General features: G+C 41.7%; 1 protein-coding gene across 2 annotated transcripts in view; it reads left to right on the top strand.

The window, feature by feature from the left end:
* The window catches only part of SLC17A5 (solute carrier family 17 member 5), a 57,049-nt gene that overhangs the window by 17,609 nt on the left and 18,014 nt on the right, over positions 1 to 21,426 (top strand). For both annotated transcript variants that reach the window (XM_012932149.2, XM_055136861.1), the window contains exons 4-8: positions 1,023 to 1,110; positions 4,475 to 4,561; positions 9,077 to 9,195; positions 13,432 to 13,590; positions 18,545 to 18,677. In XM_012932149.2, the coding sequence (XP_012787603.1) occupies positions 1,023 to 1,110; positions 4,475 to 4,561; positions 9,077 to 9,195; positions 13,432 to 13,590; positions 18,545 to 18,677 (586 nt within the window). The remainder of the gene's footprint in view (positions 1 to 1,022; positions 1,111 to 4,474; positions 4,562 to 9,076; positions 9,196 to 13,431; positions 13,591 to 18,544; positions 18,678 to 21,426) is intronic.

Raw genomic sequence — 21,426 nt, 5'->3', positions numbered from 1 at the left:
TGCACAGTCAGTGTCCAAAGAGCTTTGAATCCCCTGTGCTGAGTATACCAGGCCCTGTTCCCTCCTGCGGCCTCTCCTCCTCGCCCTGTGAGCCAGCGTGCCTCCACTTCCCCATTGTCTCCCCAGAGCAGTCATTGGCATTGGCTAGACTAGTCCTCGCCAGAATGAGAAGAAAAGGCCATCAACACCTGAATGTAATTTTTATTTTTTGTAGGACCATTTTTTTCTATAGGTTTGTTTGCATTTTTGTCATATCTGTAAGTATTAACTCGGTATTTTTTAAAGTTATATACTAATAGCATCCCCGTTTCATTTAGATCAGTAATAAAGCAGATTAGTAAAATTCACCTCAAGAGGGATCCCTGAAGTCAGCACCTGGTATATTCTTTTAGATTGACTTCAGACTTTCTTTGGAAATCCTCAAACCAGTTGACACTTATCCACAAATGTTTATTCCAATTTTGGAAGTATGAGGTACTTTCTTAAAGAGTTAAAGACATTCCATCACGTCATGAAACATCTCTACTTTGATTCTTTTTTTTTTTTTTTTTTTTTTTTTGGCTTTTGGGTCAACCCAGGATTGCTCAGGTGTTGCTCCTGGCTCTGCACTCAGAAATCACTTCTGGCGATTCTTGGGAGACCATATAGGATGCCAGGGATCGAACCCAGGTCGGCTGCGTGCAAAGCAAACACCCTACCCACTGTACTATCACTCCAGCCCTCTACTTTGATTCTTACCTAGATATTTCTTTCACAATAAAATACTCAGCTGCTTTTAAAACATTACAAGATGGGGGGGGGGGGGTACTGGAGCACTAGTACAGCAGATAGAACACTTGCCTTCCAACACGGCACATCCGGGTCACTCCTTGGCACCCCATATGGTCCCCCGAGCCCACCAGGAGTGATCATTGAGCTCCGATCTAGGAGTAATCCCTGATTACCACTGGGTGTGGCCCCAAAAACAAATTTATAAAATTCATACTACTCTATTTTATCGGAAATATCTTTTCCCTCCTCAGGGTGTTACATTTCCTGCCATGCACGCCATTTGGTCTTCTTGGGCTCCTCCTCTTGAAAGAAGCAAGCTTCTTAGCATTTCCTATGCAGGTGAGAATTACAAAAATTTCACCACAGTATATAAGTATAAATCAGACTGGGGAACAAGTGTCCACACACTAGAATGATGCATGTAAGATTCCTCCTTTGAGGTAAAATTAAATTTGGTTGTTATAATATTCATTTTTCCCTTTGACTCAACAGTTTATAGTAATGTGACTGCATTGACTCCTGATAATTTCTTCTTTTGTCATCATAATTCAAAATATGTTGCTTTACACATGCTGTTATGGAAAGTTCAATATATTTTTAAGTCCAATAGCTAGAAAATTGAATCCTTAAAATTGTGATTGTCTAATGAGTGTATCATGACTCTAAACCCTTCTCTTCAGGAATCTTTTTTCATTTATTTGCATTATTTTTCTTCTATAGATGAGAAATCGTTAGCTTTACATGTAAAATATCATATTGCCAGATTATCCAAGGATTTCTAGCCTTTCTTCCATTGACTGAATGAAAACTTTCTGATCTGACTTCTCTTAAGTATAGTGGTTAAGAAAGTCCCCTCTGTGGTAACTTTTAAACTAAAATTTAAAGGATAAGAACAAACCAGTCATGCAAAAACCAGAAAGAACATTTCAGCCAATCAGATAGCATGTACTAAGGCTCTCAAGCAGGAAATATAAGGGTTCAAAGAAATGGAAAATTTGTGGTGGCCGGAACATAATCATAAAGGGGATAATGGCATTAAATGGAGTTAAGAGAAATAAATTATATCAGGCCTTAAAAGTCATGGAAATAATGTTGATTTGGGTGGCAGGCAGTGGGGCATGGGATAGTGTAGTTTTTGGCTTTTGCAACACTTTGGGGGCTCTTCCCAGCTCAGTGCTGGCAGTTCCTCTGTATGGTGTTCAGAGGGTCATTTAGTGCCAGGGAATCAACCTGGCAAAGTATGCACTCCAGCCCATGGAGCTGTGTCCTAGATGAAGAATATTGGTTTTGGGGGGCCAGAGCAATAGTACAGAGGGTAGGGCATTTGCCTTGCATGTAGCTTTGATCCCTGGCATCCTGTATGGTCCCCAGAGCACCAACAGGAGTAGTTCTTGAGTACAAAGCCAGGAGTAACCCTTGAGCATCTCCAGGTGTTGCTCAAAAATAAAAACCCGGGACTGGAGCGATAGTACAGCGGGTAGGGCGGTTGCCTTGCACATGGCCGACCCAGGTTTGGTTCCCAGCATCCTGTATGGTCCCCTGAGCACCGCCAGGAATAATTCCTGAGTACAGAGCCAGGAGTCAGCCCTGAGCATTGCAGGGTGTGACCCAAAAAGCCAATAAATAGATAAATAGATAAACAAACAAACAAATAAATAAAAACCAAAGAATACTGGTGGTCTTTTTTCTTCCGCTAAAATGAGATTAGAGATAAGAGGTTTGTGTTTTTTCCCCCTTACTTGGATTGAATATTTATTTATTTATTTATTTTTATTGAATCACTGTGAGATACAATTACAAAGCTTTCATGTTTGAGTTTCGTTCATGCAATGATCGAACACCCATTCCTCCACCAGTGCACATTTTCCACCACCAGTGTCCCCAGTATTCCCCCACCCACCATGAGAGGTTGGTTTTTAATGAAGAGAGAAACAATCAAGTTTGCATCTTAAGAACATGATTCTTGATTCTTGGAGATTCACATTTTATATTTATTTATTTATTAGTGAGTCACAGTGAGGGTACAGTTACAGATTCACACATTTTTGTTCTTGTTTTTCCCTCATGCAATGTTTAAGAGCCCATCCCTCCACCAGTGTCCATTCTCCACCACCAATGAACCCAGTATCCCTCCCACCCCCCAGTCCCATCCCCCCACCCCACCCCGCCTCTGTGGCGAGACATTCCAATTTGATATCTCTTTTTCCTTTTTGGGTGTTGTGGCCTGAAATAGGGGTATTGAGTGGTCATCCTGTTCAGTCTCTAGTCTACTTTCAGCACGCTGGAGAGTCACATTTTAAATCTGATGATAAATCCAGGAACAGGTACTATCTGTTGAGTAAACTCTTAAACTCTTAAACTCCAACCAAGGATCAGCAGTCTTTATATTCTCAATAGTTTCAGGTTATATAATGAGGGCTTTAATAAGAAAATGGATTAGGGTCTGGGGCAATAGCACAGCGGGTAGGGCGTTTGCCTTGCACCCGGCCGACCCGCCGACCCGGGTTCGAATCCCAGCATCCCATATGGTCCCCTGAGCACCTCCAGGGGTAATTCCTGAGTGCAAAGCCAGGAGTAACCCCTGTGCATAGCCAGGCGTGACCCAAAAAAAGCAAAAAAATAAAAGAAAAAAGAAAATGGATTAATGTAGTTTCATTTCTGCTAGCTTTGTCCCTTACCATGAATTAGATAAACTCTTAACTATTCAACCTAATTTTTCAGTCCTTTCCTTCACCTAAATGAGGTTTACAAACACTTTCTACTTTCCTATTTTTGTTCGTTTGCTAAATTTGTTACATTTGCCTTGGTTATCTTTCTTACCTTATTTATGACTTCCTGTCTAATCTGTCTTTCTTATTGTGCGTTCCTTATGCTTGCTTCTTGACCTCTGTCAGAGATAAGCTATCACATATTTGCACTTCTGTATTGTTTTGTGACTTTTAACACTTTTTAATAAGTAATAATTACTATTTTATATATTTTCTCCTAGGTAATGCCCAAAGCTGAAAACAAACATAATGTTTTGGTTTTTGTTTTTTGTTTTTTGTTTTTTGTTTTTGCTTTTTGGGGTCACACCCAGCAATGCACAGGGGTCACTCCTGGCTCTTGCACTCAGGAATCACCCCTGGCGGTGCTCAGGGGACCATACAGGATGCTGCGATTTGAACCTGGGTCGGCCCACTGTGCTATCACTCCAGTCCCCAAACATAATGTTTTATTTGTCACTGTATCTACTCAAATATCTTGAGTTTGACCATTAAAACGATTTTTTTTTCTGAAATAATTTTTGTATACATTTTAGCAAACTAGATTTCTAACCACTTCAGGCAACTATAGGTTATACTTATTATCCCTTGAGGGGTGTGATTTGAATCTTTCCCTAGAGACCTAGATATATAATAGGTGGTGTTTACTAGCTACCCATTTTATTCTGTTGTAATAGGTCTCAATATTGATTGATGCCTTCTAATTCATCACTTAATACATAATCGTATCTATTATAAGCATATATTATTATATAAAGGTCACATGAGGGCTTTTAATAAATGGACCTTAGGGAAATGGATTATTTATATTTATATGCAACTAACTCAGCTATGATCGTATTGAACTACTTTTCTCCATTATTTGTAATCCACCTTCTTCAAAGCAATAGACCCATTCACTCGCTCCAAAGCTTACTAAGTCTTTGTTGTTGTTTTAGGAGCACAGCTTGGGACAGTAATTTCTCTTCCTCTTTCTGGAATAATTTGTTACTATATGAATTGGACTTATGTCTTCTACTTTTTTGGTAAGTTTATTCAAAATTTTCATGTAAGTTATATGTAACAAATCCAAAATCTTAATAACAGTGGTTAAAAATATGTGTTCCAGGGTCCAGAAAGATAGCTCAGATGGTAGGACACATGTGTAGCATGTACAGGGCCATGAGCTTGATGCCCAGTGCCACCAGCCTGCCCATTGCCCAGGGCTGAGCTCTACCAGGAGTGGTCCCAGGGCTTCAGGTACCGTTAGGTAGGACCCCTGTGAAAGAAATACATATATACGCACATGTGTAGAAGTATATCTACACCAGCTCACTGAAATAATCATTTCCTGAATGTGTACTCTAAAAAAAAATCTTTTAAGTTGGTAGCATTATCGCTTTAATTTCTAATTATTTTTAGTTTTTTGACATTGCTGTCTTTTATTTTATTGGGTTTGGGCCATACCCAGCTTGGTGCTGGGGACCACATGGTGCCTGGGATGGGGCCCAGGGTTCCATCATGCGTCGTGAACATTGCAGCCCTCTGAGTCACCTACCTGGATCATGTAATGTTTCTCAATTGAAATGGCTATTGAATCCAGAATTTAAATCCTGAATTTACTATCAAACATCACTATGTTGGTTATTATAAGACGGTATTTTGAAAATATTTTTTCTCAAAGAAAGCAGAATACTCTCACTGGTAGATTTTATCTGTGGGGGGTGGAGGGCGTGGAGTGAGGAGGGTTACTCCTAGCCCTGCACTCAGGAGTTACTCCCGGCAATACTCGGGGGACCATATAAGATGCCGGGGATGGAACCCAGGTTATATACTCGAGGCAAATGCCATACCCACTGTACTATCGCCTCCAGCCCCTCACTGTTAGTTTTAATCTCTTTTTCCCCTTTATCTGATTTAGTCCTTTCATTTCTCAATCCATTAGTAGAGTGATATACTTTTTTTTTCTCAGATTGTTACACAGACCCGTCATGCAAGAAATATATATCCATCATCAAAACAAAAATCGGGGCCAGAGAGACAATACAGTGGATAGGAGGCTTTCCTTGCATACAGCTTGCCCAGGTTCAATCTCTGGCATCCCATCTGGTCCCCTGAGCAGAGCCAGGATTAAGTCCTGAATATGATTACCGCAGGGAATGGCCCCAAATCAACTCTTCCCCACACCACCTCCCCCCAAAAAAACCTAAACAGTAGATGTCCATGGAGATAACAGATTGTGGAAATTTATTTTTTAAAGATTTTTCTAATAGACTCTGATAGGGGCTAGAGCAATAGCACAGCAGGTAGGATGTTTGCCTTGCACACGGCCAACCTGGGTTCGATTCCCAACATCCCATATGATCCCCTGAGCACCGCCAGGGGTAATTCTTGAGTGCAGAGCCAGGACTAACCTCTGTGCATTGCTGGGTGTGACCCAGAAAGAAAAAAGAAATAGACCCTGATAGGCAGAATCATGTGGTTAAAGGTCATTCTCAGAATATGAAGGAAACTGTCTGCCATAGAGGCAAAAGGTGGGGTGGAGTGGAGATGGGGTGGCAGGAGGGATACTAGGGACACTGGTGGTGGGAAAGCTACGCTGGTGCAGGGATGAGTGTTGGATCATTGTATGACGGAAACTCTCTCATGAAAGTTTTGTGACTGTATCTCATAGTGATTCAATAAAAAAAAAAAAATTTTTTAAGTCATTCTCTCTGGAACCAGGAATGTGACAAGTAGTATAGCACCTGCCTTGCTTGTATGAGGCCCTGGGTTTGATTCTACACCTCCCGCTCCCCCGAGCTCTTCTGGGGGCAGCTCCCAAGCAGTAAGCTAGAAGTAGTTCCTGAGCATAGCCAACTGTGCTCCCCACCAAAAAAGTTTTTTCAAAATTTGTAGGAAATAAGGGGTGAGAGATAAGAATACTAACCAGGGGGTCTAGAACAATAGCACAGCGGGTAGAGCATTTGCCTTGCATACGGCCAACCGGTTCAATTCCCAGAATCCCATATAGTTCCCTGAGCACCACCAGGAGTAATTCCTGAGTGCAGAGCCAGGAGTTACCCTTGTGCATCACCCGGTGTGACCCAAAAAGCAAAATAAGAAAAAAAAAAATACTAACCTGCAATAGGAACTAAAGAAGTCCTATGTATCTAATATGCAATATATTTTTTATCAATACTAATATTGTGCCAAAAGTAGATGAGTGGCAAGTACTGTTACAACAACCATATCGCAAAGCATAGATGTATTGATGGTGGGTCACATTAACAGTGGTACACATAAACTTACATAATGTTACCACTGATTTATCCAACTTTAAAAACAGTAACATAAATAGAAATTATCCCATTAAAGAATTATGCATGTATGATTGCATTTATATGAAATGTTCAAAATGGACAAAAATAGCAGATCAGAAGTAAATCTGTGGTTTCTAGTGACTGGGGAAGGAGAGATGGGAAATAACTACTAACGGGTTGGGATTTCTTTGTGGTGGGAAATGATGACTATATTCCAAAATTAGCTAGAGATATAATTAGTACAACTATATGAATGTACTAAAATTGTATAAAAGCTTACAATTCAGTATTTTCAAATACATTTGAAATAGACATATTTCATATAAAAATACTGAATTGTCAGTTTTAAAGGAAATGTGAGTTTCCTTTAAAAAGTGAGGCTGTTACTCGGGGGCTGGAGAGATAGCACAGCGGGTAGGGCATTTGCCTTGCACGCGGCCGACCCGGGTTCAAATCCCAGCATCCCATATGGTCCCCTGAGCACAGCCAGGGGTAATTCCTGAGTGCAAAGCCAGGAGTGACCCCTGTGCATCGCCAGGTGTGACCCAAAAAGCAAAAAAAAAAAAAAAAAAAAGTGAGGCTGTTACTAAGAAAAGGATTTTGAGAAGAACTTAAACTAAACTGAGGCCATCTTTTCAATGGAAATAATATCGGTTTATAACACTATGTAGGCTTTATGTAGTACAACATTTTAAATAAACATCTGCGTGTGTGCCACCAGAATTCTAGTTTCTGTTCATTGCTATCGTCCCTTTACTCACCTACCCTTTTCTCTTTATCCTCTGGTAACCATAATTTTATTCTTACAGTCTAAAAATTTGTTTTATTCATTCGTTTCCATTTTTTAGCCATAGAAAATGAATAAAATCATACTTTATTTGAGTTATATCATTGTTTAATACCATCCTTGGGGGCGATATTGGGAGGGGTCATGGGGACATCCCAGCAGTGCTCAGGATTCACTCCTGGCTCCATGCTCAGGGGTAAAATCCAGGCTGACTCCATGCCTGCTGTGTTGTCATCCTTCCCATCCCTCTGTATCCTTGATGTTGCAAATGGCAGGTGTTTATTAGTGTAGGATAACATGGGGTTTGTCCTTTTAGCCTTGCCGCAAGGAACTTAGTTTACCTTAGAGCAATGGCCTTTCTGTATGGACACAGGAAGACAGTTAATATTATGCTTTGTAACTTGGGAGCTGATTGACTCCAAATAATATTTACTCCCAGGCTTCTGCTTTCTCGACTCAGTTGCCCTTAGTTCTAGTACCCCAAAAACAGGGTTCCAATGAGGGACGGAATGGACCCAGGGCAAACTGTGAGCTACCCTGGCATCGAAATAGGCCAGGCCAAAGCACCACAATACTCAACTATAAGTTGAGAGCATGGTCATAGACAAATGCTGTCATGATCCAGAAGAAACGACGAGACAAGGACCCTGCTGGGGTTAGGAAGATTAACCTGGCCTGAGGACTGTGGTCTCACTATACTGAATGTATAGTGAGATGTCCTCAGGAAGAACCAAACTTTAGGTCTGATATATCTCTTACTGTGCTCATACAGAATGACATTGCTAGAAATATTAGAAGTAGATTTACTGTAACTATTTAAGCAGATTACTAGCTCACACCCTGACACACCCTTGTTTGGACCCCCACCCTTGAGCGGATCTCCTTAGATGAGATTTTGTTAATCTCCTCGAGAAATGGTCTTACCCTTCTTTGTTGATTTGTTAATGTTCAACCCACCTTTGTGTCACCACCCTATGTAATTTGCTATATAAACTAAGACCGTGGGGACTGAGGGAAGACAGGAGACAGAGGAAGAAGAAAGAAGAGACAGAGAAGGAGTCACACAAGAAAGACACAAGAGAAGAACGGAGAAGACACAGAAGCAGGGGGGAAACACTGAAGCAGAGCACAAGGCGAAAGAAGTGAGAGTGAGGGCGAGAAAAAGAGAGAAGCAGAATGGGAACGGAGATTGGAATAAACTGCAACTGATACCGACCAGCCTGGCACTCGACCAGCCTGGTACTCGTTCCTTCCTTCGCCTGCCCATCTCCATCAGCCTCCCCGGGGTGGGGGGAAACAGCGTGAGACTACCGAACTCGGGCGGCGGGAGAGATAGAGCCCCAATGGCTTGGAATCAATTTTATAGTGTCTGTATAGTTACATAGCTTTTTCAAGATCTGTAAAATTTGCAGTTGGTTAAAAAAAAAAATTGCAGTTGGTGTATTCTAAGTCTATTGTTTTTCTGTTTTAAGGTGTAGTTGGAATTATTTGGTTTATTTTCTGGATCTGCTTAACTAGCGAAACACCAGAAACTCATAAGACAATCTCCCAATATGAAAAAGAATACATTCTTTCATCATTAAGAAATCAGGTAAAAACTTTAAAATATTTTTTAAATAATTTTAGAGCCTTATTCAGCATTGATTCTAATTTTCAGAATCAGCATTTCGTTTGTGTGTGTGTGTGTGTGTGTGTGCGCATGCACCCTTTTGGCAAAATACAGCAAGCAAATGAAATATGTGAGTTACAAATCTGTTGTAGCTGAGAGAATTCAAATTCTCTCAAAATAAAAATCTGAAAATTGGGGCCCGGAAGATGGTACAGCAGGTAGGGTGTCTGCCTTGCACACTGCTGACCTGGCTTCAATCCCTGGAAACACATACAGTCCCCTAAGCCTGATCACAGCCCGCCCCCAAAAATTTGAAAATTAGGCCATAGGGGTTAAAGCCTCTTAACCAGCCTGTGGCACCAGCTCTGATTCAATTCTCAGCACCACATGAAACATCCCCCCCTCCGCCCGCCCCCAGTACTGCCAGGTGTAGCTCAACCTGTCACCCGAAACTAATCTGGAAATTATATTCCTCAATCATTTTGTAATTACATTCCTCAATCATTCTAGAGTAATTATTCAGAAGTGAGTCTTGTTTATTATTTAATTAGCAGAAAATTAAGTGTATTATTTCGATAAGAAATCTTTTTGTCTGAGGGCCTCCCAAGCAATGCTCAAGGAGCCTGAGCCCCCTCCCTGCCGCCAGTAATGCTCACCTGGGTTGTGCAGATCAGACCACAGGGTGATGCAGCGCTGCTCAAGGGCCTGTGAAGCCACACTCAGCAGTACAGGGGCGGGGGTGGGGGTAGGGAGCAAAGACATGTGGTGACAGGTGGTGATCAAACTTGGGCCAGTATATGCTTCAGACCCTTCAGGACCTTGAGTAATTTCCCCAGTCTTCAAAAAGAGATCTCACAACAAATTCTAAATGTTGCTAGAAAAGTAATAGCCCTTCGTTTAAATTTTAAATGCACATGATTTTAAGCTTTTTTGTTTTGTTTTGTTGTGTTGTGTTTTATTTTATTTTATTTTATTTGCTTTTTGGGTCACAACCAGCAATGCACAGGGGTTGCTCCTGGCTCATGCACTCAAGAATTACTCCTGGCAGTGCTCGGGGGACCATATGGGATGCTGGGAATTAAACCCGGGTTGGCCGAGTGCAAGGCAAATGCCCTACCCGCTGTGTTATCACTCCAGCCCCAATTTTAAGCATTGTCAGGGTGGACCTACCCCTCACCCCTACAAAAAAATATAGAGAAGTGTAGCATCTTTTCGCCTGTGTCTAGTGTTGCTAAAACTTTAAAAGACTTGGTCGGCAGTCTAAGGAAGTGAAAGCTGGGGATGTGGCTCAGTGTTAGAGCACATGCCTCTAATGATTGCTCTGGGGTTTTATATGACTTCAGGGTTTGAGGAATTGACTAATTTGTTTGTTTGTGTAGCTTTGTTTTAAATTAGTAGGGTAAATCCGACTCTTAAGCATTTTTTGTTTTACTCGGTAGGTCTGCAGTAGAGTACAGAAGTCTGTAATTTTAAATTGTCAAATGCCATTTTTGAAAGATTGCTAGCCTTGAGAAACCACTATCCCATGTAAGAATAAATAGTCCAGAGCCTGAAAGATGGCTCCCAGGCTTAACCTTGCAGGGCTGGGAGCAGGGGCTGAGGTGACCCTGAGAGCCCTCCTCATAGAGATACGCAGAAACTGCCCCGGGGCTTAGGAAGCGGCAGGCTGAGTTTGAGACTGCGCTAATCTCAGGCACACACATGTGCTGAGGCAATCCTCACCACCCCGAGGGCTGGGCTCCCCAGAAAGGGACATGGTTTACTGAAATTCTGGTTTGATAATCAGAAGGTTTGTAAATAATCCCTCTGACAATTCGAATATACATAGTTATTCATAAATTATTTTCATGAGTTGCTATACTTACATCTCCAAACATAACAGTAAAAATTCTAAGGACACATAAAATGAACTTAATAGTATCTATGGACATTCTGTTTACCTATTTCTGTTGTTGCAGAGGCCCCACCCTCCCCGGCTGGGCCTCTGGAACTGCCTCCTGGGTGGGAGGGGGAGCTGAGAGGCCATGCAGTGTCAGGGAGGAGCTCACACTTGCAGAGCATGTGCCCTAGTAGTACATTTTAGTAGGAAAGTCGTCTTATCACTTAAAATTATTTAAAATCATGTTGCTTAATGACGGTAGAGTGCTTGAATTTGTTGTACACCAAGAGCCTGCCCAGGCATGTAACAAAGAGTTTATTGAGGGCCAGAATGGTAGTATAGTGGGTAGGGCACTTGGCTTCCACACAGCTGAAGCATGTTCAATCCCAGGACACCCTATGGTCCCCCAAGCCTACCAGTAGTAAGCCTGAGCACCTCTGGGCGTGACCCAAAATAAATAAAAGAGAATTCATGTGAGACAGAGTATCAGCTTCTCCAGTTTCTTTTTCTTTTTTTTCTTCTTGGGTCACACCTAGTGATGCACAGGGGTTACTCCTGGCTTTGCACTCAGAATTACTCCTGTCGGTGCTCAGGGGACCATATGGGATGCTGTGAATAGAACCTGGGTCAGCCGCGTGCAAGGCAAACGCCCTACTGACTGTGCTATCACTCCAGCCCCTCCAGTTTCTTAATGTCCACTTGTGCCTACATTACTAGATGCTCTTCTATTGAGTTTCTTTATAAGGATCTTATTAAGGCACTTGATTTTATGCGATATTTTTAAATTAAAGTTAACTAATAAAATTCTTAAGTCTGCCAAAAAAAGGCATGAACTGTAATGTACTTACAGGTAAAGCAGCCAGTGAGGGTACCAATGACTTTTGAGTCAGAGATATGGGACTCTTATTATACTTCAGGGCCATCCTATTTGTTAAACGTTACTGGAGTTTAATTAATTTATTGGGGGGCTCATGTGGGGTACACTCAGTGGTGCTCAGTCACTAATCCAAGCCCAGTTAAGGGGTGAGGGGGATAGTGGTGATCCTGGAAGTGTTCTGGGGCCCACACAGTGCTAGGGATTAGACTAGGATAGGCCACAAGCAAGGCCTTAGCTCCTGTACAAACTCTTGGCCCTAATTTATTTTTCATAAAATAAAAATAGCTTTACTTTTCATAGAATAGCACTGTAGCATGGTCATCCCGTTGTTCATTGATTTGCTCGAGGAGGCACCAGTAACATCTCCATTGTGAGACTTGTTGTTACTGTTTTTGGTATATCGAATATGCCACCGGGAGCTTGCCAGGCTTTGCTCTGCAGGCAAGATTCTCTCGGTAGCTTGCCAGGCTCTCCAAGAGGGACGGAGGAATCGAATGCTGGTCGCCCACATGCAAGGCAAATGCCCTATCCACTGTGCTATCGCTCCAGTCTAACTTTTCATAGAATAAAAAAGTACAACTTCCTTTTTGGAATAAAAATAAGTGTAAACCGCCAGGAGTAATTCCTGAGTGCAGAGCCAGGAGTAACCCCTGTGCATCGCCAGGTGTGACCCAAAAAGCAAAAAAAAAAAGTGTAGATCAAAATTCTGATGTGTTGTTCCTTAACTGAGTAAATCATCTTGCATATCTCTGGTGTTTCCACCTTTCAAATCTAGTATGCCAAATGCCTGAATTTGAATTTAAAAGTCCTCTAAAGATTATGCACAGTTCTTATAAATCATTGTAATTGAATCAGAATGTAATAATGAAATATAAATTCTAAATGACTTCCAATCTCTTTCTTTTTTCCTTTATGTTAACCTTTTCTTTGAATTTGATTATGAAACTATTCTCTATAAATGGAAAAAGTAGTACCACAGAGAACTTTTGGCACTGAGTATGGTTGATACATATAGTGAAGATTACTTTTCTAATTGTTCCTCTAAATCATGGACTCTAATATGTAATATGTAGTATATATGTAATTTTTTAATCAAAGAGATATTTTCAAGTGAGACTTGTTGTTACTGTTTTGGCATATCACATACGCCATGGGTAGCTTGCCAGGCTCTGCCATGTGGGCAGGATACTCTCGGTAGCTTGCCCAGCTTTCTGAGAGGGGCAGAGGAATAGAACCCAGGTCGGCCGCATGCAAGGCAAACGCCCTACCCGCTGTGTAAACATAAGTGTGTCTTATCCTAATTGTATCTGGTTATTTTGTTTTGTTTTCAGCTTTCTTCACAGAATACACATATATTCATATATATATAATACGTATATATAACACAGGGAGATAAATGGTGTAAACATAAGTTTGTCTTATCCTAATTGTATCTGGTTGTTTTGTTTTGCTTTGTTTTCAGCTTTCTTCACAGAAGTCAATCCCATGGATACCCATGCTAAAGTCACTGCCACTCTGGGCTATAGTAGTGGCCCATTTTTCTTCCAACTGGACTTTTTATACTCTACTGACACTGTTGCCTACTTACATGAATGAGATATTAAGGTTCAATATTCAAGAGGTAAGAAAAAAATAATCATCTGCTATTTATATGTCTTAAAATCCAAACTTGTCTATATTAAATTGATTTCTATTTTCAATTTTATTGTCCATCTCATTTTACTCTTTTTTTTAAAGTTTTTATTTTATTGAATCACCTTGAAAAAAGTACAAAGCTTTCAGGTTTAAGTCTCAGTCATATAATGATTAAACCCCCATCCCTTCAACTAGAGCACATGTTCCACCACCAAGAACCTCAATATACCCCCCTCCCACCCACCCCCACCTAAGTAGCTAGTGATCTTCACTTTATTCTCTCTATACTTTGAATACATTCAAATATTTCAATAGAGAACTCACTATTATTGTTTGGAATTTTCCCCCAACAATCAGGCCTGCTGAAAAGGCATCATTTAATAATTTCTTTTCATTGCTGAGAATGAACACTCTATGAGCTCACGCGGCCGCAACAGCGGCTACTGTGGTTTTGGATTTCTGATATTTTAGCTCAGTTCACAATCTAGATGCATTTCTGTAAGAAGCCACTCTGGGTGCCAAAATGGGTTTAGAAGACCTCTTGGATCATAGTCTTTAGGAGCAAAGGGTCCATTTCACGCACAGCAGCTCCAGATCTTAACTGGGTGGAGGGTGTGCCGGTAATGCCCCCCACTCCCATGATCGCCTACAAGCCACGTCACTGCAAACTCATACCTCTGGGTTGGGAGTCTTAAAAGGTGGCTCTCACCACATGGAAGTTGCCGCTGTCACCATTTTCCGCACAGAAAAACAGGGTAGAGAGGGAAAATCCCTCCATGGGTGGCACAGGGTTGTAGCACAGCTCACAGTCTAGATGCATTTCTGTAAGAAGCCACTCCGTGTGCCAAAATGGGTTAGAAGACCTCTTGGATCATAGTCTTTAGGAGCAGAGGGTCTCTCATTTTACTCTTATGTGCTGATTTCTAGAGCTTTCTTTATGACCATGGAGTTGTTCCTTTTCTTGTTATGTTTTTTGTTTGTTTGTTTGTTTTTTAGGTTACACCCAGCATTGCACAGGGGTTACTTCTGGCTCAGCACTCAGGTATTACTCCTGGTGGTGCTTGGGGGACCGAACCCAGTCAGCCGCATGCAAGGCAAATGCCCTACCCACTGTGCTATCGCTCCAGCCCCTCAAGTTATTTTTGGCTGGGATCTCTTTTCACCATAAAGGTCTTACTATTCCTTAGGAATAGGACATAAGAAAACAATTCAAGTGGCACCAATGCTTGCTACTAGATGATAGAAATTATGGTAGCAAAATGTGTGTAGATATACTATTGAAGTTAAGTTAGTTTGATAATTTGAAGTATGTTACTATAAATTTAGATGATATTTATAACTTCTGAGCAGCCATTAAGAAATTAACTAAAATATGGGCTAAAGACATAGTACAGTGGGTAAGATGTTTGCCTTGCACACAGCCAGCCAAGGTCTATCCCCAGCATCTGATATGTTCCCCGAAGCACCACCAGGAGTAATTCCTGAGTGCTGAGCCAGGAGTGACCTTGAGCATCACCAGGTGTGGCTGAAAAAAAGAAAACAAAAGAAAAAAAGAAAGGAAAAGAAAAGAAATTTACTAAAACATGTTATTAATGAAGAGCTGAGCTAGGGGTATAGAACATCTTCATACATCTTCATTCATAGGCTGAGTTCCATCCAGCACTACCAAAAAAAAGAGAAAAGTTTAAGCCCTTAAACAGTTTTTGTACTCGTTGGGGGTCACATCTGGTAGACGTACACTGCAGACTGCACACTTACAAAGCACATGCTCTGCTATTGTGTCACATCCCTGAACCTGGCAACATTTTTAAAAATATAAACCCTCTCCCCTCCGCCCTTCCCCCCACAGCAGCACTGGGGGGCCTGAACATCACCACAGACTCAAGCCCTTTCTTGGCCACCAATGACCAATGGGGGTCCCCAGACCTCCCAAACACTGCTAGGGAAGTAAAAAAAAAAAAAAAAAATTTTTTTTTCTTTTTGGCTCACACCCAGCGATGCTCAGGGGTTACTCCCGGCTCTGCACTCAGGAATTACTCCTGGTGGTGCTCGGGAGACCATATGGGATGCATGCAAGGCAAGTGCCCTACCCACTGTACTCTTTCCAGCCTTTGGTTTTAAACAGGTATTTCTCCAAAGAGGATATACAGATGCGGGCTGAAGAACATGCCTCGATTGCATAGGGCCCCACCCCTCACCCCCATTCGATTTCTGACACCACATGGCCTCCCAAGCAATCAGGTGTAGCCCTGGTTTTCCTTCTCCATGTGAAGACTTAAAATAAAACAGCTACAACATAAAGATGCGCATGTGGCCAGTGAGTACATGTGACGGTGCTGAGCATCCTTAGTCATGGAGAAATGCAGATCAAAGGTGTGAGTGACCACCCAGCATCTATTGAAATTGCAACAGGCCAGGAGGTGACTCATTATCCTGGCACCCATCCTGCAAATATGGCCCCTTGTGCCCTGTCACAGAAGTGCTTTGAAAGCACCATGCCAGTGAGCACCACAAAGCATCTGAGCAGTACCACCAAGTGTGTAACCCCCAACACCACAAGACACATGCAACTCCCAGACACTGCACCAAATACAACCGTCCCCAGCACCACCACAACTAAAACAAGTGCCAGTGAGGATGTGGAGGCATGGTGACCTTCATGCATTCCCTGCCCATTGTCATAGGGATATAAAACAGTGGGAAAACAGTCCCTCGAACAGTTCAAGATAAAATTGTGACCCAGCGATTCCATTTCTAGGTATACCCCCAAGAGAATAGAAAACCTGTCCACACAAAAACATATGCGCTGTATTTATAATGGCACAAATATGCAATCGGCTATTCCACAGAGCTAGTGAAAGAGCCGTGGGCAAAACAGGGCAACTTAAATGGTGAGCACAGCAGCACTGATAGCCACAGGAACTTACCAAGTAAACACTGTTGAAATGAGTCTGCAGTCACATGTTTTTCACAGACTGAGAAACATTGGCCACTGGGCTGGGGAAATAGCTCAGCAGTCTGAGCACATGATTTGCATGCTGAATGCCTCAGCATCACATGGTCCCCAGAGCACCCAGACAGCACAACCCCTGCCCCAAATCTAGCACATCCAGGTATGACCCACAATCAGACAAACAAAGATGGGCCACAAAACCAAGTCTCAGATGTCACCCAGTCAGGTACTCTGAATTAGTTTTGAAAAGCAAGATGCAGGGGCTGGAGAGATAGCACAGCGGGTAGGGCGTTTGCCTTGCACACGGCCGACCCGGGTTCGATTCCCAGCATCCCATATGGTCCCCTGAGCACCGCCAGGAGTAATTCATTAGTGTAGAGCCAGGAGTGACCCCTGAGCTTCGCCAGGTGTGACCCAAAAAAGAAAAGAAAAAAAAAAGAATGAAAAGCAAGATGCAGTTAAACCAAAATAAAACAACTCAGTGGATGGTGTATAAACTGAATGAGACTTTGACAGTAGTTTGGGAAGTGTTTGTGTAAGCAATCTTGTTTTTTTCTAATCTGTTAATAGAATCTGTCATCTTCTGCTGTGGTGATGAATTGCATACGAATTTATGATTGTTCCACAAATATCAGAAATTTTTCTAGGAGACATGGAAAGCATGAAATATCAATAACTGCCAATAACTAGTATTGTGTACCTAATCACCTTCATTTTTCAGCTGTTCTCAAGTTCTATAATGAAATACTTTAATATAAAAATCTTGTTCTTACATTTTTGTACCAAAAATGCATTTTAGGGACTGGAGAGATAGCACGGCGGGTAAGGCATTTGCCTTGCATGCGGCCAACCCGGGTTCGATTCTTTCGTCCCTCTCAGAGAGCCCGGCAAGCTACTGAGAGTATCTCGCCCCACAGCAGAGCCTGGCAAGCTACCCAGGGCATATTCGATATGCCAAAAACAGTAACAACTAGTCTCACAATGGAGAGGTTACTGATGAACAATGGGATAACAGTGCTGCAGTGCTACTTTACAATCTTGAAATAGCCCTTGAGTAACGCTTGTTTGGGATATGCTGAGTTGTAGAGTGCCCACACGCACCCACCACAGCAGAATGTGTGGGGTCTGGGGTGGTACAGCCATGTTATGTCAAGCACATGATGGAAATGTATGACCCCCATCATGAGCATCACAGCTGGAAAATGCACCAGCCCCAGGAGCACTGCAGTTAGAGTTTCACGCTCAGCAAGCATGACAAGTGTGTGAGCCCCTCCCCGGCATAGCTACAAAAAGCAACAAAAGGGAAGGGATGAGATGGGGGTTGGGGACACAGATAAGGGATAAAGCTTGCTTGATACACTGTTTTTAAAGTTATCTCAGTAATTTAGAACACTAAAGCCCTTCATTCTTTGTTATAAACTTGCCTTTTGATATGTTTTGTTTTATTATCCTGGCCTCTCATTTTGTTCCAGTTTAGTGATGCTACAACATCCTTCTTTTATTGTTGTCGTTGTTGCGTTGCTGGGCCTTGAACCCAGGGCCTCACCCACGCAAGCCAAGTGCTTTACCATGGAGCCACAGCCTCAGCGCTAGCTCCCTCTTTTTCACAATTCAGTGAGGGCTGGGGTGATATCTATTACTCTATTTTTGGGTATGAACAGCTTTAATTTTTTTTTAATGAAGACAAGGAGTCATATCCTTAAACTGAGATTTGTGAAAGATGTCCATGGGATGTGTAAATGTTGCTAGTTTTAGTTGTTAGGGAACTTTTAGCATCGATTCTCTTTGAGACATTCTCTTTAGGAATGTACTGAAATGAATCGCATCATCTTTCCGAGAACAAACTTAGGTACCATCACTACAGACCAATTAACAGTATATAATTTTGTGTTTCCTGTCTTCCAGTGGTTAGTGGATGTGTGGAGGTTTAAGTTATTTTAGCCTTTCCTCCCACCATAATTAATACTTTATCTTTATATACTTCCAGAATGGCGTCTTATCCGCAGTGCCTTATTTTGGCTGTTGGGTGTGTATGATCCTGTCTGGTCAACTTGCTGACAATTTAAGGGCAAAATGGAATTTTTCAACTATATGTGTTCGAAGAACTTTTACACTTATAGGTAGGTGATGTGAATGGTTATGTTTTGGTTTATAATTATTTACTGGGTTTACTATATGAGGAAAAATTAAAATAGTATTATTTATTTTGTCCACATATTTAAACAGTTTTAGTAGTGCTTTATTTAAATAGTGATTTTATTTATTTAAATAAAATTTTATTTAAATTATTAAACTGTCTAAATATTACTTTTTATGCAGGTGGTTCTTTCCAAACCTTGTACTGGAAATATTAATATTGTTAATACTCTATTATCTCAACCACAGCATTATGAAAAATGGCTCTCTTTATAAATATCATCCTTGAATTTTATAAATCACTTTATTTGCAAAATCTAAGTTTATAATAGTGTTAGTATTTTTAAGTCATCATCCCTTTTAGAAGTGAATACATCTTAAATTTCAATCCTAAAACTTAACATGTCAAAAGTTATCACATTATATTATATTAAAAAAACTCAAAGGAACTATAAATAATCTGTGTTTCAGACACTTCACTCAGGTCAATTTTAAAACTATCTGGGGGTCAGAGTGATAGTACAGCAGGGACAGTGTTTGCCTTGCACTCGACAACCTGGGTTCGATCCCCAGCATCCCATGTGGTCCCCTGAGCACCACCAGGAGTAATTCCTAAGGGCAGAGCCAGGAGTAACACCTAAGCATCTCCAAGTGTGACCCATAAAAACCAAAAAAATTTAAAACTAAAATTTTTAAAAGACAAAAAAATTAAAAATTAAAAAAAAAAAAACTATCGGGGCCGGAGCGATAGCACAGGGGGTAGGGCGTTTGCCTTGCACGCGTCCGACCTGGGTTTGATCCCCGGCATCCCATATGGTCCCCCAAACACTGCCAGGAGTAATTCCTGAGTGCAAAGCCAGGAGTAACCCCTGAGCATTGCTGGGTGTGACCCAAAAAAAGCAAAAAAAAAAAAAACTAGGATAGTTACTCTGTTTTCTTAAAGGCTCTTTCCAGGAAGTTGCTGATACAGTGATTGCATTGTGAAAGAAGCCTAGTCAGTGTAACTCTGCAAACACCTTCCTAGTATTTTTGCGCCACATTCAGTAGTGTTCAGAGGCTTTCTCATGGCTCTGTGCTCCTCGATCACTCCTGGTGGGCTTAGGGGACCATACAGAGTGCTAGGGATTGAACCCAAGGTTGTTACATTCAGGCAAGCACCCCTACCATTGTAATATCTCTCCGCCCCCTTGACTCACTATAAGACAAACAAATGGAGCTAGAGAGATGGCTCAGTGGGTGAGCTCAAGCTTTGCATGTGGGAAACCTTGATTTCATCTGGACACTACATGCTTTCCCAGACATGCCAGCAGTGGCCCCCAAGCACAAAGCCAGAAATGGCCCTTGAGCACCCAAAAGGTGTAGCCCCCAAAGACAGAGAACAAGAAGAAATATGGAAAAAGGGAGTTGGGGACTGGAGCAATAGTACAGCAGATAGTGTTAGTACCTTGCACACGGCCGACCCGGGTTCGATTCCCAGCATGCCATGGTCCTCTGAGCACCGCCAGGGTTGATTCCTGAGTGAAGAGCCAGGAGTAACCCCTGTGTGTTGCCAGGTGTGACCCATAAAGCAAAAAAAGAAAAAAAGAAAGAAAAGGGGGGTTGGAAGAATAAGGAAAAGGGACTGGAGAGATAGTACAGATGTCCAAGGTGTTTGCCTTGCACACAGCCATCCAGGTTTGATCTTCAACATCCCATATGGTCCCCTCACTTCCTTCTAAGAGTGATCCCTGAGCACAGAGCCAGGAATAAGCCCAACACAGACTTGTCTTGCATATGCGAGGCCCTGGGTGATCCCTGACATCTCACACACACAAACTTAATAAGTAAAATACATCCCTTTTAGATCCAGTCTGGTTTTCTATTGGTGCGGAATGGGTAGGCGAGAGGAGGTGAGAAAGCGATTGTGTCCAACTGCAGCCACTAATCACCAATGGCTATTTAAACTTAGTTGAAATAAAAATGTAAGTTTTTCCACTTACCATATACAGCATTCTCATGATGACCAAGAATGATCTGTGGATAGCTATTATTGGACAGCATTGCTATATACAGAAGCTCTGGGTTCAATCCCTGGTACGACCTGGTTCCCCAAGCACTGGTGGGTGAATCTCCAAAACCAAGCACCGTAGCACTGTCATCCTGTTGTTCATCGATTTGCTCAAGCGGGCACCAATAACATCTTCATTGTGAGACTTGTTACTGTTTTTGGCATATCGAATACGCCACAGGTAGCTTGCTGGGCTCCAAGAGGGACGGATTGAATCGAACCCAGGTTGGCTGCGTGCAAGGCAAACACCCTACCCGCTGTGCTATCGCTCCAGTCCTAATGTTCTAAATTTCACACCTTTTCCATTTCATACTGCTGAAGTTTATCATGACCAATGTGAACAACCAAAACCAAAATAAACAAAATTTTAAAACCTACCCACTAATTAAGTCCTTTCCTGGGACTTATATTTTAGGCTTACCTATAATAAATTATGTATGTATCATACACAATCCTAAGACCCAAACAATGTTTTTCTAACTTAACAGAGCTTACTATTTTGTTTGTCATCTTTGGTTTTATGATATTTATTTAATCACAGTCTCTTTTGTCAACTATTGTTTCTCTGTAGAATATATTTTATAGCCAATCTTTTCTTCCTCTTTCTTTTCTCCAACATAGAACTTTAGCTGAGTCCTGGTCATGCGTAGATTAAGTAACGCTGTATAATGAGATTTCTTTCCTTT

This window comes from Sorex araneus, chromosome 4, assembly GCF_027595985.1.
Source record: "Sorex araneus isolate mSorAra2 chromosome 4, mSorAra2.pri, whole genome shotgun sequence".
Classification (NCBI taxonomy): Eukaryota; Metazoa; Chordata; class Mammalia; order Eulipotyphla; family Soricidae; genus Sorex; species Sorex araneus.
This window is presented reverse-complemented; position numbering and strand designations above follow the sequence as displayed.